This window comes from Pristiophorus japonicus, chromosome 17 (genome assembly GCF_044704955.1).
Source record: "Pristiophorus japonicus isolate sPriJap1 chromosome 17, sPriJap1.hap1, whole genome shotgun sequence".
In the NCBI taxonomy this organism is placed as follows: Eukaryota; Metazoa; Chordata; class Chondrichthyes; family Pristiophoridae; genus Pristiophorus; species Pristiophorus japonicus.
In genome coordinates this window covers 34,589,671-34,605,924 of record NC_091993.1, presented here as the reverse complement: position 1 = coordinate 34,605,924, position 16,254 = coordinate 34,589,671, and the positions used below count along the sequence as shown (strand labels likewise).

The window sequence follows — 16,254 nt, the reverse complement described above, 5'->3', positions numbered from 1 at the left end:
CCTCCCTCCCTCTCTCTCTCCCCCCTCCCTCCCTCTCTCTCTCCCCCCTCCCTCCCTCTCTCTCTCTCCCCCCTCCCTCCCTCTCTCTCTCCCCCCTCCCTCCTCTCTCTCTCCCCCCTCCCTCCCTCTCTCTCTCCCCCCTCCCTCCCTCTCTCTCTCCCCCCCTCCCTCCCTCTCTCTTCCCCCCTCCCTCCCTCTCTCTCTCCCCCCTCCCTCCCTCTCTCTCCCCCCCCTCCCTCCCTCTCTCTCTCCCCCTCTCTCTCCCCCTCCCTCCCCCTCCTCTCCTCTCCCCCTCTCTCCCCCTCCCTCTCCCCCTCCCTCTCCCCCTCTCTCTCCCCCTCCCCTCCCCTCCCCTCTCTCTCTCCCCCCCTCTCTCTCTCCCCCCCTCTCTCTCTCCCCCTCTCTCTCCCCCTCCCTCTCCCCCTCTCTCTCCCCCTCCCTCTCTCTCTCCCCCCCTCTCTCTCTCCCCCCCTCTCTCTCTCCCCCCCTCTCTCTCTTCCCCTCCCTCCCTCCCCCTCCCTCCCTCCCTTCTCCTCCCCCCCCCTCTCTCCCTTCTCCTCTCCCCCCCCCCTCTCCCTTCTCCTCCTTCCCCCCCCTCTCTCCCTTCTCCTTCCCCCCCTCTCTCCCTTCTCCTTCCCCCCCCTCTCTCCCTTCTCCTTCCCCCCCCTCTCTCCCTTCTCCTCCCCCCCCCCTCTCTCCCTTCTCCTCCCCCCCCCCCCTCTCTCCCTTCTCCCCCCCCCCTCTCCCTTCTCCCCCCCCCCCCTCTCTTCCCCCCCCCCCTCTCTCCCTTCTCCCCCCCCCCTCTCTCCCTTCTCCCCCCCCCCTCTCTCCCTTCTCCCCCCCCCCTCTCTCCCTTCTCCCCCCCCCCTCTCTCCCTTCTCCTCCCCCCCCCCTCTCTCCCTTCTCTTCCCCCCCCCCTCTCTCCCTTCTCTTCCCCCCCCCTCTCTCCCTTCTCTTCTCCCCCCCCTCTCTCCCTTCTCTTCCCCCCCCCCTCTCTCCCTTCTCTTTCCCCCCCCCCTCTCTCCCTTCTCTTTCCCCCCCCCCTCTCTCCCTTCTCTCCCCCCCTCTCTCCCTTCTCTCCCCCCCTCTCTCCCTTCTTCCCCCCCCCCCCCTCTCTCCCTTCTTCTTCCCCCCCCCCCCCCTCTCTCCCTCCTTCCCCCCCCCCCCCCCCCAACCTCGTTCTGGACGCCTAATTTGTAACCTGCGCCTGATTTTTTAATGTGTAGAACAGGTTTTTTCAGTTCTACAAAAATCTTCACTTGCTCCATTCTACTTTAGTTTGGAGTACGTTTTCACTGTGGAAACTTTCAAATCAGGCGTCAGTGGCCGGACACGCCCCCTTTTGAAGAAAAAATTCTGTTCCAAAGTAGAACTGGTCTACCTGACTAGAACTGCAGAAATAAAAATGTGGAGAATTGCGATTTCTAAGATAGTCCGTTCTCCACCAGTTGCTCCTAAAAAATCAGGCGCAAATCATGTGGAAACTTGGGCCCTTGATGTGGGAGTTAATCACCAATGTCAGCATAGTGTCAGTCACTGATTACTGTGACACAGCTTGAATGGCGAGGTTGGTGCTGGGCATGATTGCTCCAATCACTATTAATTACTGTGAAAGAATATTTCCCTCTCTACCTTCACTCACACAAGAGCAGTTTCGGCCTCTGGTGGATGCTTCCTGAGGAGAGGCCCAGGAGCCTAGAAATAGGAAACTAACATACCACACATCAAAGTTTGGATTTCTAATGAAATCTGTCATGGCTCCAGTGTCTCGCCTTCAAAGCTGAAACTGATGCTTGTAGCTGCCCTCTGTGCTCATCGACAACGCTCACCTGAGTGGTCACCTGACAATGTCAGCACTTTGGAATCATTTCTCCGTCCGCCACCTATGCAGGTAATGTAGCCATAAGTCTGATGTACCCCAAGTGGCATTTCTATATTCAACAGAAAACTTTGCAACACAGCAGTACGTCTGCAAGGCTTCTGCTGAAGTCTGTAATCCTGGGACATTGGGATCAGGGACCTGGGATAATCCTGGGACATTGGGATCAGGGACCTGGGATAATCCTGGGACAATAGGATCAGGGACATAGGATTACATCGGATATACAACACAGAAACAGGCCATTCGGCCCAACCAGTCCATGCCGGCGTTTATGCTCCACTCGAGCCTCCTCCCGTCTTTCCTCATCTAACTCTATCAGCACACCCTCTATTCCCTTCTCCCCCATATACTTGTCTAGCCTCCCCTTAAATGTATCGATATTATTCGCTTTGACCACTCCCTGTGGCAGCGAGTTCCACATTCTCACCACTCTCTGGGTAAAGAAGTTTCTTCTGGGATAATCTTGGGAAATGTGGGATCAGGAACCTGGAATAATCCTGGGATAAGTTCTGCTAGGTGTTAGAAGTTTGTTTTTAGTGAGTTAGTGCAGGGATTTGTTTGAAGGCGGCCTTGTTGATGAAATAACCATGTCTCTTCTCGCAGCATTGGCAAATCCCTCTGAGCCGCCGGTTTCGATCTTTGAAACTCTGGTTTGTGATTCGCTCCTTCGGAGTGGAGAAGCTCCGGGCACATGTCAGACATGTAAGTATCGGGTGATTTAAAAAAAATAGCAGTTCTGTATTTGAAGTGAAGCTGCACAGTTTCTGTCGGTGGGAGACTGGCACGGGATGAAGTAGAAGTAGTTCTGTGTTGTGGATTATTGGCCAACAAAACTAGAACTGGGTTAAGACCACATGGAACTCCCAGCTCCCAAACCCATTTTAGGCAGAATCTATCTGAGCGAACCTTCACTCTATTGGCCCGGGGCGTGATCAGGTCAGAGTTCAAAGTGCTGTTTGTGTACAGGATGGAAACCAGTCATTGGTTGAGTCGAAAACCTTTTTACGTGTTGTGATTTATGTTATATATGCAGACTATAGATATACTCTTTGTGTAGTCACTGTATAGTTGCATAAGGTGGAGACTTAGTACATCAGGTAACATCAATAAGGTTTACACTGTGTATATACTATGCGGGCACCACTAGAGGGTGCAACTGGTGGAGACCGAGGTTTCCTGCCCTTGTGGCAGAGGCTGTCCACCAGAGGGCACTGCGGTGGGAGACCTGAGGTGTGCAGGGCCCAGTATAAAAGGCTGCCCACCATGCTTGTGCCTCACTCTGGAGTTACAAATAAAGGACCAAGATCACTACAGTTTGAGTACAACACATTGCCTCGTGGAATCATTCATAAGTGCATTACAGACATAACAATTTGTGTGTTGTGTTGTGTGTCAGCACATTCAGCACTTTGAGTATCTCTGATCCCTTCTCAGAATAATGTCACTCCATTATTGAGGAAAGGTGAGAGAGACCAGGAAAAAAAAACCTGTTAGTCCAACATCTGTTGAGGGGAAGTTACTGGAATGGAGACAGACAGAATTTTGAACTGATCGGAGAGCCAACATGGATCTGTAAAGGTCGGTCATGTCCAACAAGCCAAACTGAACTTTTGGAGGAAGTAAACCAAATAGTAGAATTCTAGAAAGATACGACGGAGAAGGTGGCCATTCGGCCTATCGTGCCTATGCCGGCTCTTTGGTACAGCTATCCAACTGGTCCCACTCCTCCTGTAAATGTTTTCCCTTCAAATATTTATCCAAATCTATCGATTGTTGAATCTGCTTATAAGAACATAAGAAATAGGAGCAGGAGTCGGCCATTTAGCCCCTTGAGCCTGCTCCGCCATTTAATAAGATCATGGGCTCAGCTCCACTTCCCTGTCTGCTCCCCATAACCCTTTCACTACTATCTCCTCGTTTACTGCTACATTGGTAGCATTGTGTTCTGCACAGAAACAAAATGCAGCTTCCGAAACAAGCTCCGAAATCCGGAGTTCCAAAAACCGGAATGTTCCGAAAACCGGACCCTGGTATTCTGATCAGAATTCTGTAAATAATCCACCCCCAACACGCACAGATACACATACCCAAAAAAAATTGCAAAAAAACAATAATAAAAAATCACAAGACACTTGACTATCAAATCGCTGCAAAAGAATTAAAATGTAAAGACTTTAATTAAACTTTTTTGCAGGCCTCCATACCTACCGCTGTTCCAAGGGCTGCAACGCAGGTTTTTCCCGGGGGTTTTTTTTCTTCCTAACTACGGGTGTGGCTGTGAACCAAATTTTGGGATGTCGGATTTCGGCTCCAAAATCCAGAAAAACCTGAAACTCGGCCCAGGGGTTTCTGGATTCGGGACATTGGATTTCTGTTCTGAAATCTGGAAAAACCCGAAAACCAGAATGGCCTCCGTTCCGAGCTTTCCGGATTTCGGAGGTTGTACCTGTATTTATTTAGTACCTCAGCCATGCCCTCTGCCTCCAAGATCTTTTTTTTGGTCTCTCATCGGCCCACCCTTTCATGGGGAAATGTCTGAGGATGTAGTTGATCTGGACTTCCAGAAAGCATTTTATATTCTGAGACTGTTAGCTAAAATGATAGCTCATGGACTGAAGGCAAATGATTGACCTGGTTAGGAGATTGGGTAGGCGATAGAAGACTAAGGGTAGGGATTATGGGCATGTACTTAATTGGAAGGAAGTGACTCATGGTGTCCCACAAGAATGTGCTGAGGCCTCAACTATTCACTTTCTTTATTAATGACTTTGATAACATAATAGAGAGCGACATAACCAACTTTTCTGATAACACAAAGATTGGTAAGTGGTGTAGACAGGAGCATAACATTACAGAGAGACATTGAGTGAGTGGGCAAAACTGTGGCAGATGGAGTTCAATTCAGGCAAGTGTGAGGTCATCCACTTTGGACCAAAAAAGGATCAATCTGAGTATTTACATGCTGAAAAGCTGGGAACAGTGGAGGTCCAGAGAGATTTTGGGGTCCGTGTACACAGATCACTGAAATGTAGTCGTCGGATACAAATAATAATCAAACCGGCTAATAGAATGCTATAATTAGAGGGCTGGAATATAAAGGATGAAAATTTTGCTACAGCTGTACAAAGCCCTGGTTAGACCACATATTTTCTGTATACAGTTCTGGGCACCACACCTTAGAAAGGATATATTGGCCTTGGAAGGTGTGCAGTGCAGATTTACCAGAATGATACCAGGGCTCCAAGGGTTAAATTGAGATTAATACATAAACCAGGCTTGCATTCCTTGGAATATCGAAGGTTAAGGGGTGATTTGATTGTGGATTTTAGAATTTTGAAAGGAATTGATCGGTTAGATACAGAGAGAAACGTTTTCTGCTGGTGGGGGAGTCTCGGACAAAGGGACATAACCTTAAAATCAGAGCCAGGCCATTTCCGGGGAGAAGTTGGGAAACACTTCAGGCAAAGGATGGTAGAGGTGTGGAACTCTCTCCCACAAAAAGCACTAGATGCTTGCTCAATTAATAATTTTAAACCTGAGATCGATAGATTTTTGCTAGCCAAGGATATAAAAGGATACAGAGCCAAGGCGGGTGGATGGAATTAAGATATCGATCAGCCATCATCTCATTGAATGGCGGAACATGCTCGAGGGGTTGAATGGCCTCCTCATGTTCATAGAAGTTATATCAAGTTCCTCATTGTGGAATGTGCACAGGTCACACTTGGGATCTTTTATGGGTATCAGGAAGAGAAGAAATTCTTGTCCTTGAAATCTGGGCATGATTCAAATCCTGGTCCTTAATGGTGAGACTGCCCACTAACTTCCATCACCAGTCGCTGTAACCTTTTGTATAATGTTACTTTATTGACCACACATTTTTCATAGCATTTTCTCTTCAGCTGCAGTGATACCTCCACCAACTTCCAGCTATATCCAGACTAAAGTGCTGTACTCTCACTTACCCTTTCCCCACACAAAATCGCAGACACTGGATGTATTATCACACCTTTGGGGGAAAAACCCTCATGTGAGCTTTCCCTTATCATGGATATCTACCGATGGAAATACCAACCCATAAACCTGACCTTTCCTCTTTCTGCATGTTTGTGACAGAGGTTTGACTGTTTAATGTGTACAGTTCAACAACCTGCACCTTCTCTCCCTCCATATAAACTCAATTCAGCTTACTGTCATCTTGTTTCATTCCAACTTTAACAGGCGTACTTTTTTTTTTAACTATTCAGGGTACGGAGATGGCCAAGTATTTTGAGTCCTTGGTTAGAAGTGATTCCAATTTTGAAGTCCCAGCAAGAAGGCACCTTGGACTGGTGACCTTTCGTTTGAGGGTGAGGAGATTTATCACTGCAATGTCACACAGAATAGTGAACTTCACCTAATACTCTATCAGTGATAGGATAGCGTGTCTGTGCTAATCCTGGGGATTGCTGTATATTGTCCACGGTTTAGATCTGTAGTGATTGCATTGTTGTTGATCCTTCACTATCTCAGCGGGGAGGCCAGATCTGAGCAATATAAGCTCGGAAATTCAATGAAATTAAATAGTCTTTAAAAAGTAACTAATACTAGGAATGTTTTCCAGGCAAGAATCTCCTTTCAGCACCTGAGCCTCTTGTTGGGAGGATGTTGAAATCAGCGCTGACTATCCAATTTATTGTTGTCATTTAATGGCTTTCCTCCCCATCAGGAATGTGAAACATAATGTATTATGTTGCTAAGGCAGAGTTGTCTGTGATTGGCCTGTCCTTTCAAGGGAACCATTTGAACCACGTCAAAGACTAATTGCTTTGGGGCATATTCTGAGTTCAGGAATGGGGTGGTTTCTGTTACTGAGGATGTTTCCTTGCAGATTCGTAGGTGCTTGTAAATCCCCAGCTCTGCTGAATATTGGAAAATCCCGCACAAAATGACTGGCTTTCTTTCTCTTTTTAAAAATGAATATGAAATATGTTTGAATGTGTGGCACTAAGGGTGAGGCCATGTTGTGACACTGCTCACTGAGTCGGGATTTGCTGCTCCACAACAACAGCACCAGGTAATGTACAATGTATTATTCTACTGCTCATGGGTGAGTCATGACAATCAACCACAGACCAGTTGGAGGCCGGAATTGGTTTGCTTTAGATGTGACTTTCTATGGTAATCGGGATCAGGAATGTGGTTGGTCATTGTAGGTTCTGTCTCAAATATTTTGGGTGCATGAATTTGGAAATTACAGCGTATTGTTATGGAGCGATATCCATGGACTGTATGTTCATGACTAGAAAGTACTTGTGCCCCTTCCCCAAGATTTATGGATTTGGAACAGACTTGTGGAGAAGGGGATTGATTCACGGCTAAATGACACCTGTTAAAAGTGAGCTGGATTGATGAGAAGGGAGCTGAGGGTTAGAGATACACATCATGACAAAGATCAAATCACAATGTATTTTCAAACATGTGATTCATTCATGAATCAATAAAGTTGAGCTAAAACAGCATACCATTAAATGTGAATAAACAGGGAGCGAACAGCATGACGGAAGAGCTCCTAAGAGACCTCACCCAATCGGGCAGCATGTACCTGGTACCAGCCACCATCCGGGAGACGTTCATCATTCGTTTTACTGTCACTTCGCAATTCACCCTCCCAGAAGACATCCTGCGAGACTGGACCGTAATCCAGCAAAGTGCAGTCAAAATCCTACTGAACAGCTCCAAAGATCCCAATGGCCTCCTGACCAACAGAGGGGGATGTGTGTCAAAGAAAATCCAGTCAAATCCCAAAACAGGCAAACGGCTTTCACCAGCTGAAACCAAGGTGGCTTCCTTGCTTCCAAAAAGTGAGGTTGGCGATCTGTGGTGTGCTTCAAACTCCGAAGATCTGCAAGATCCTTTTGACGGCACGTTTAGTGCGGAGGCTTTGAGACCCAAGGTGAAACCCTCTTCCTCCTCATGCCGATCCAGGATAAGCGCAAGACCAACGATCACTGAGCTGCAACACTGAGCTCATCTGTGGCATGAGACCTGACCAACCAACAGCTTGCGCCAACAGACACCTTGGGCTCAGAGCAGCAAAGCAGTCACCCTGCAACACCACGAGAAAGTGATACTGGAAAATGTCATCCACACGAAGCTGAAAATTCCTCCGTCTTCCCAGCAACTCCAGGCCCCTGCACCATCCAACTGCCCTCTCACCATTTGCTGTTAATTAAGTAGTTGGTCTAACCCTTCACCCACTATGTATTCACTTATCGGTTACGTAGCATTCTTAATCCGCAAAGGGAAACCATGGAATAATTGAGCTCAGATTCCTGTTCAGTTGATAATCTGAGTTTTAATGACCTGTTTGTGATCCTGATTGTATCAAGTACTGTAGTCTTTACCTGATCAATAAAATACGCCAGTTATTAAATGTTTCAGATTGGTTCAGCTGCTCTGATGCTGTTTGAGGAAGTCTGACCATCCACCTAGAATCAGTCACCCGCAGGCCAATAGTGAAATAAAATGCAGTCAGTGAGCTGATTATTATTCCAACACCAGGAAGCCACGGCTTCTTAAGTCACCAAAAATGCTCTGTTCTTCGTGTCTTGGCCTGACAGCGACAGAATGAAAGCTGATTGCGAGGCAGGGGTGAAAGATTATTACCTGTGCCATTTGGAATGCAACAACCCAGGGCAAGGTTTGTAGATGAACAAGAGAACATTCTAACCTCTTCCTAAATGAAATAAGGTTTATAGGACACAGGAACATTCAACCGATACACAGTGGACAGGTAGTTACATTTCACAATTTCAAAGTCCTTTATTTTCTTTAATACATCCTTCTAAACTTCTATTTATGCTACATTTCTGTCTTTCTGAATGTACTGAAACATCAGTCTCACTGATTACAAAATGAAAGTGTTTGTTTTCAGCTCGTGACCCAGGTAATTCTTAGTTTCTTGAGCCCATAATACCTGCCTAGTCCTCTGTATTTAATCCATTGGGTGCTTTATTCGGATCAATCGTGATCAACTAGTTAATGGATCAATACCGTTAGTTAGAGGTGGTCTCAGAAAGTACTAATTTGCCCTGAAATGTGCAGCATTTAATTTGTGATTCCTTTTCATTTTACCGTCCCCCAGGAATATGAGTATTCCCCTTCCAAGAGCACATAGTGAGAGCTAACATCCAAAACATTCTTGCTGATAAAGTTCAGTTGTTGCCTCAGAATATATTTATAATATTGAGGCAGAGACAATGACAGAGTCAGCTGTTTATGTACAGACTGGAATCTGGTCCCAGTAATCAACTCCATTTCTCTTTCACTTACTCCTGAATCCAGCAATCCCTGTTCTACGCTAGAGGACAATGTGGTGCAATCAGACCATAGACTGGTCTTTTTCAATAACCCCTATGGCTGCAATAGTGTCTGGAATTTGCTTCTCAAATTTTACACACAGCAAAGCGAGGGCCAGTACTTGATTTGGGGATTCCATTAAAGTAACGCACAATTCTCAAGTGCCCTGGTGGCAAGGTGGGCAGTGGGTTGGAACTGATCAATAACGAGTTGGGGTTTTCCTGAACATGGAATAAAAAATGAAAATAAGCCAAAATATAAGGGCTCAGTGGAGAAGACAGAGAGAGAGACAGACACAGACAGAGTAGAGGAGACACACATGGACAGAGAAAGAGAGAGACTCAGAGAGAGACCCAGACAGAGATAGACACCACGAAATGATTTTAAGACAACAATCTTGTTGCTTATTGACAGCAATGATCTGCGGGATCAGTTTAGATCTCAGTTATCTGATTCTCTACATTTGGCAAGAATCAGCGAGGGCCATTTAACACTCAACAAGAAGCTCAGGTGAGGAGGAGGGATTTCTCTGGGAATAACATTTAGGAACAGGCTGGGCCTGCAGCAATGGGCTGCATCTTCACAACTCAAAGGCTTCATAAACAAAACACTAGAATTAAAATCAAATCCAAACAATCCAGTTCCACAATTGCTGCTCAAAGCACTTCCAACAGGCCTGAGGTCAGGTGTCACAATTTGACCTGCTTAGAGATAATGGAGTTATAGATTCCTTGGTCCATTCGGGCATATGTCCTTTTCTGGTCATCCAGTATGAAGAGCGAGTCTTGGACAGTAGCTGGGTTAAAGCCTTCCTTTACCAGCATGACTTTATAATGTTTAAATGTTCCTGTCGTTTCTATCCTTGTCTGAAAGACAGAGGGATGGTTACTGACACTTGGTGCCTGCTCACTGCTCCGGTTTGAAGATCTTGCTCTCTCTTGAGTTGGCACGCCTCCTGCTTCCAGCCTGCAACAGATCCCAGGACCAGCCGGAAGTGCGCTTGCAGTGTCTGCCTCCATTTGCAGAAAGGAAGCAGGGAGCCTGCATGCAGCAGTCCCATCAGCACAGCTGGAATTAGGAAGTGGGCTTGGGGGGACCAAAGTGACGTTTATTCTAGCAGCTTGGCATGGCAGCAAAGAACCTCAGCATGGCAACTGGCAAGCTCCACATTTTCAAATAAAGTCTACAAACTGTTAGAACATAAGAACATAAGAAATAGGAGCAGGAGTAGGCTGCCTGGCCTCTCAAGCCTGCTCTGCCATTCAATAAGATCATGGCTGATCTGATCATGGACTCAGCTCCACATGACCCTTTATTCCCTTATCGCTCAAAAATCTGTCTATCTCCACCTTAAATATATTCAATGACCCAGCCTCCACAGCTCTCTGGGGCAGAGAATTCCACAGATTTACAAGCCTCAGAGAAGAAATTCCTCCTCATCTCAGTTTTAAATGGGCGGCCCCTTATTCTGAGACTATGTCCCCTTGTTTTAGTTTTCCCTATCAGTGGAAATATCCTCCCTGCATCCACCTTGTCGAGCCCCCTCATTATCTTAGATGTTTCAATAAGATCACCTCTCATTCTTCTGAACTCCAATGTGTATAGGCCCAACCTACTCAACCTTTCTTCATAAGTCAGCCCCCTCATCTATGGAATCAATCTAGTGAACCTTCTCTGAACAGCCTCCAATGCAAGTATATCCTTCCTTAAATACGGAGACCAAAACTGCATGCAGTACTCCAGGTGTGGCCTCGCCAATACCCTGTACAGATGTAGCAGGACTTCTCTGCTTTTATACTCTATCCCCCTTGCAACAAAGGCCAACATTCCATTTGCCTTCCTGATCACTTGCTGTACCTACATACTAACTTTTTGTGTTTCATGCACAAGGACCCCCAGGTCCCTCTGTACTGCAGCATTTTGCAATTTTTCTCCATTTAAATTATAGTTTGCTTATCTATTTTTTCTGCCAAAGTGGATAACCTCACATTTTCCCACATTATACTCCAACTGCCAAATGTTTGCCCATTCACTTAGCCTGTCTATATCCCTTTGCAGATTTTTTGTGTCCTTCTCACAATTTTCTTTTCCACCCATCTTTGTATCATCAGCAAACTTGGCTGCATTACACTCGGTCCCTTCATCCAAGTCATTAATATAGATTGTAAATAGTTGAGGACCCAGCACCAATCCCTGCGGCACCCCACTAGTCACTGTTTGCCAACCGGAAAATGACCCATTTATCCCAACTCTCTGTTTTCTGTTAGTTAACCAATCCTCTATCCATGCTAATATATGACCTCCAACCCCGTGAACTTTTATCTTGTGCAGTAACCTTTTATGTGGCACCTTATCGAATGCCTTCTGGAAATCCAAATACACCACATCCACTGGTTCCCCCTTATCCACCCTACTCATTACATCCTCAAAGCACTCCAGCAAATTTGTGAAACATGTTTTCCCTTTCATAAAACCATGCTGACTCTGCTTGATTGAATTATGCTTTTCTAAATGTCCCGCTACTGCTTCCTTAATAATGGACTCCAGCATTTTCCCAATGACAGATGTTAGGCAAACTGGTCTGTAGTTTCCTGCTTTCTGTCTGCCTCCTTTTTTTAAAATAGGGGCGTTACATTTGTGGTTTTCCAATCTGCTGGGACTTCCCCAGAATCCAGGGAATTTTGGTAGATTACAACCAATGCATCCACTATCTCTGCAGCCACTTCTTTTAAGACCCTAGGATGCAAGCCATCAGGTCCAGGGGACTTGTGTTGAGCAAAAAGAATAGAGACTGGTGGGTACAAGGCAGTAATTCCAGGAATGGCACTGGATGGAGATTGAAACTTTATAATTTAGTAATGACCTCGATAGAACTGAAGCCACATGGTCTGGCCTCACTCTGTGCTTTCTGATGGTGTTTAATGTGATCAGTTTACTATCTGCACCCAGATATGGACCTACACTGACACAGCTGAGCTGAGTTACCGGCAGTATCATCCCATTGCCGCACAGAGTGACTGAATGGACATAGAGGCATGGGGGGAGGGAGGGGTTCCGGCACTGATAAATACACAAGATACACTACATGGCCCTGCAGAAAAGATCAAAGATTTTCTGTAAAGCTACTTGGCACTCACCTGCTCCCTCAGGAAGCGTGGGCGGGCGTAATTCGGGAGGTGAGCTGCCACATGTTCATACAGCTGTGCTCCGTCCAAATCTTCTCCACTCGGCAGCTGAATGGCCGCCATTCCAATTCGACCTTCGTGGCCTAAAAGGGTCAACATGAATGTTTGGCTGTTAGTATTCAGCTGAATAAAGATTCTGAAGGAGTTCAAAACAGTTCAGGTTATTTGCATTCGACCCTGAATGCACAAACAGCCCAGCTGATCATTTGGTACCAGTGGGAATGAATGCCTCACAGCAAGGGAGGGTCAGTATCCCCTTATCTTTATGTGGCTGATGTAAAGCTCAACAGTCACCTTCTGTAGTTTGACAAAACGCACTGGGTAAGAGAGAGCTGCCCTCAGACTGGCTTGCATTCAGAAGAGTACTTTTAAACAGAGAAACATGTCCCACGGTACTTTACAGATTGAAAAGCAAAGGAACATACACCAAGCTGCAGCACAGGAGTTCGGACAGGTCACTGAATGCTTGACCAAACAGATAAAGAAAGAAAGACTTGCATTTCTATAGCGCCTTTCACGACCACCGGACGTCTCAAAGCGCTTTACAGCCAATGAAGTCCTTTTGGAGTGTAGTCACTGTTGTAATGTGGGAAACGCGGCAGCCAATTTGCGCACAGCAAGCTCCCACAAACAGCAATGTGATAATGACCAGATAATCTGCATTTTGTTATGTTGATTGAAGGATAAATATTGGCCAGGACATCGAGGAGAATTCCTCTGCTCTTCTTCGAAATAGTGCCATGGGATATTTTACATCCACCTGAGAGGGCAGACGGGGCCTCGGTTTGACGTCTCATCCGGAAGATGGCACCTCCGACAGTGCAGCGCTCCCTCAACAATGCACTGGAGTGTCAGCCTAGATTTATGTGCTCAAGTCCCTGGAGTGGGACTCGAACCCACAACCTTCTGACTCAGAAGTGGAATGGGGGTGGGAGGTGGAGGGGTGGCCGTATAACAACAATTTAATTTATGTAGCACTTTTAGTACAGCATCCCAAGGCACTTCACAGGAGCGTAATCAGACTAAAATTTACTGTCAGCCAAAGAAGAGGAGATTGATAGGTTTTAAGGAAAGTGTTAAAGGAAGAGAATAATGGAGAGGTTTAGGTAGGGAATTCCAAAGCTTAGAGCCGAGGCAGCTGAAGGCACGGCCACCAATGGTGGAGCGAAGGAAGTCTGGGTGCACAAGGGCCAGAACTGGAGATCGCAGAGATCTACACAGGTTGTAGGGCTGGATGCGGTTACAGGGATAGGGAGGGGCACAGCCATGGAGGGTGAGAATTTTAAAACGGAGGCATTGCCACACCAGGAGCCAATGTAGGTCAGCGAGCACAGGAGTGATAGCTGAATGGAACGTGATGCGAGTCAGGTGAACGGGACTTAGTGTGAGTCAGGTTATGGGCAGCAGAGTTTTGAATGAGCACAAGTTTACGGAGGGTGGTAGGATGGAGGCCGGCAAAGACAGCATTGGAATAGTTGGGTCTGGAGGTAACAAAGATATGGATGAAAGTTTCAGCAGCAGGTGGACTGAGACAGGGGTGGAGACGGGCGATGTTACGGAGAGGGAAGTGGGCGGTTGCAGACTTGGTGATGGAGAGGATAAGGGATCAGAACCTCAGTTAAATAGAATGCCAAGGTTGTGATCAGTCTGGTTCAGCCTGAAACAGTGGCTAGGGAGTGGAGTTTGTGGAGGGGTGGGTCTGAAGACAGTAGCTTCAGTCTTCGTGTTACTGAATTGGAAGAAAATTTGGCTCCAGGACTGGATTTCAGACAAGCAGTCGGAAAGGAACAGTGAAGAGGTTGAGAGAAGTGAAGGTGAGTTAGAACTGGGTGTCGGCGGCGTACATGTGGAAACTGACGCTGTGTTTTCGGATGATGCCGCTGAGGGACAGCATGTTGATGAGGAATAGGAGGGAGCCAAGGATAGATCCTTGGGGGACACCAGATTTAATGGTGCGGGAGCCAGAAGAGAAGCCATTGCAGGTGAGACTCTGGCTACAGGTAAGAGTGGAACCAGGCGAATTCAGTCCCACTCAGCTGGGCAATTTAGGAGAGGCACTGGAGGAGGATGGAGTGGTCAACCATGTCAAAGACTGCAGACAGGCTGAGAAAGATGAGGAGGGATAGTTTACCATGGCCACATTCACATAGGATGCAACTCTAATAAGAGCCGTTTCCATGTTATGGCAGGGGTAGAAAGCCGATTGGAGGGATTCAACCATGGAGTTGCGGGAAAGATGGGCACGGATTTGGGAGGCGACAACACGTTCAAGGACTTGGGAGAGGAAAGGGAGGTTGGAGATAAGGTGTTGGTTTGCCAGGAACAGAGGGGTCACGGCCATGGTGTTGTTTTTGAGGAGCAGGTGATTCTAGATGTACATTGCACAGCGGGACTCACCTGGAACAGCTACTCCATATACACAGGCTTCCTTCACAAATTCCAGCATCAACAGGACATCAGCCACCTCACTGGTGGACACATTCTCCCCTTTCCATCTAAAAGTCAAAACAAGCACTGAGATTTAAAATATTTTGATTCACGGATTGTGGCGCGATACTTTCATCAAACACTCTCCTTACACAGGCTACCCTTCACAGGGGGCAAGGCCAGCTGAATATCACTCTTCGAAAAGCTCAGTGTTACCAGAGGGCAATGAAACTGTTCAGCTCCATCTTTGCACAGCTGCTCACGGCAGTCAGGTGATGCCTCCTACGTAGAACCATCGTCTGTCTGGTAACAACTCACAGTGACAGACTCTCCCTGACAATGTGAGCCAATGCAGCACACGACAAACCTGGCTCCCCTCCACCAATTACTGGGTAGCATCGCCACTGGCCCTGCAGCAGAATTTATCCGATAGCCACCCCAGCTGGAGGAAGATGCTGTATGTGAGCAGCTGCAGTGCTACTCATCAAAGGGAAGGGCAGCACAGCTCGGGACTTCAAATAAACATGCTTCAAGTGTCTCAATTTGACAACATTTCTTGTGATATTTGAGTGAGAATCCTGATGCCTTTTTGCTGCTATTTCTCTCTATTTGTATCCTCACATGAATTTCAAAACTTTTAGAAAACAACAAAGGTACATGAGGTGTCAGGGATGTAGTTAGTATTTTCAGATGGGAGAGACTGCAAGAGATAATTCAGTGATCGCACATTGCCAGTGGGACCCAGTGTGGAACCAAGATGGTGCCAAGGACCATCAGCCAATCTGCCAAGCTCCGTTAGCCGTGTGGAATCCGCTGTGAATTTATATCTCAGGTATCGACTGACAATAAGTCGTCGGTGCCACAAATGAAACAAGATTCATCACCAACAAGTCTTTATAACACGTTGGCTTTACCACGAATGTTGCAACTTCAATAATTAGATGAAATTAATATGTAACTGGTTTCAATGCAGTGTTATGCGGAGTGGCGATTTGCCTGCAGTATTATTGTTGGGGATTTGGGTTTTTATGCTGAACATAACTTTCAAAGCAAATTTTCAAAAGAAATATAATTCCATTGATTAGAATTTGAAGCAATGTCACCTCTGGGAAATATGGTAATGAAAAGCACAGAGTCCAGACGGGGACAAAGCCCCATGTGCCTCTGACCTGAACGTGTCCCCAATTCTGTCTTGGAAGTAGATGAAATTGTCATGGTCCAGCTTCAAGAGGTCTCCGGAGTTGAAGTAAAGGTCTCCCTTGCAGAACACGTCTCTCAGATGCTTCTTCTCAGTTAGTATTGCGTTTCCTGCATATCCGGCAAAGGGGGTTGTGCGTGTGATTTTCCCGATGAGGAGCCCGGCCTCTCCTATCGGGACATTAAACGGGCAGGAGGTTGGACAAGTTATTTCAGTTCACA

The 16,254-nt window shown here is 46.7% G+C and overlaps 2 protein-coding genes across 4 annotated transcripts in view; one reads left to right on the top strand and one right to left on the bottom strand.

The window, feature by feature from the left end:
* hdc (histidine decarboxylase) overlaps positions 1-8,301 on the top strand; it is a 56,120-nt gene extending 47,819 nt beyond the window's left edge. Inside the window, exons 14-16 of the mRNA XM_070859126.1 lie at positions 2,486-2,584; positions 6,130-6,231; positions 7,407-8,301. Coding sequence (XP_070715227.1) covers positions 2,486-2,584; positions 6,130-6,231; positions 7,407-7,889 — 684 coding nt within the window. The 3' untranslated portion in view covers positions 7,890-8,301. The remainder of the gene's footprint in view (positions 1-2,485; positions 2,585-6,129; positions 6,232-7,406) is intronic.
* Positions 8,302-8,666: 365 nt separating this feature from the next.
* LOC139227683 (long-chain fatty acid transport protein 2-like) overlaps positions 8,667-16,254 on the bottom strand; it is a 63,149-nt gene continuing 55,561 nt past the window's right edge. For 2 of the 3 annotated variants that reach the window (XM_070858625.1, XM_070858627.1), the window contains 4 exons: positions 16,005-16,203; positions 14,806-14,903; positions 12,361-12,491; positions 8,667-10,089 (listed from right to left, as the gene is read on the bottom strand). In XM_070858625.1, coding sequence (XP_070714726.1) covers positions 9,913-10,089; positions 12,361-12,491; positions 14,806-14,903; positions 16,005-16,203 — 605 coding nt within the window. In that variant the 3' untranslated portion in view covers positions 8,667-9,912. The other variant, XM_070858626.1, reaches the window with a different exon arrangement.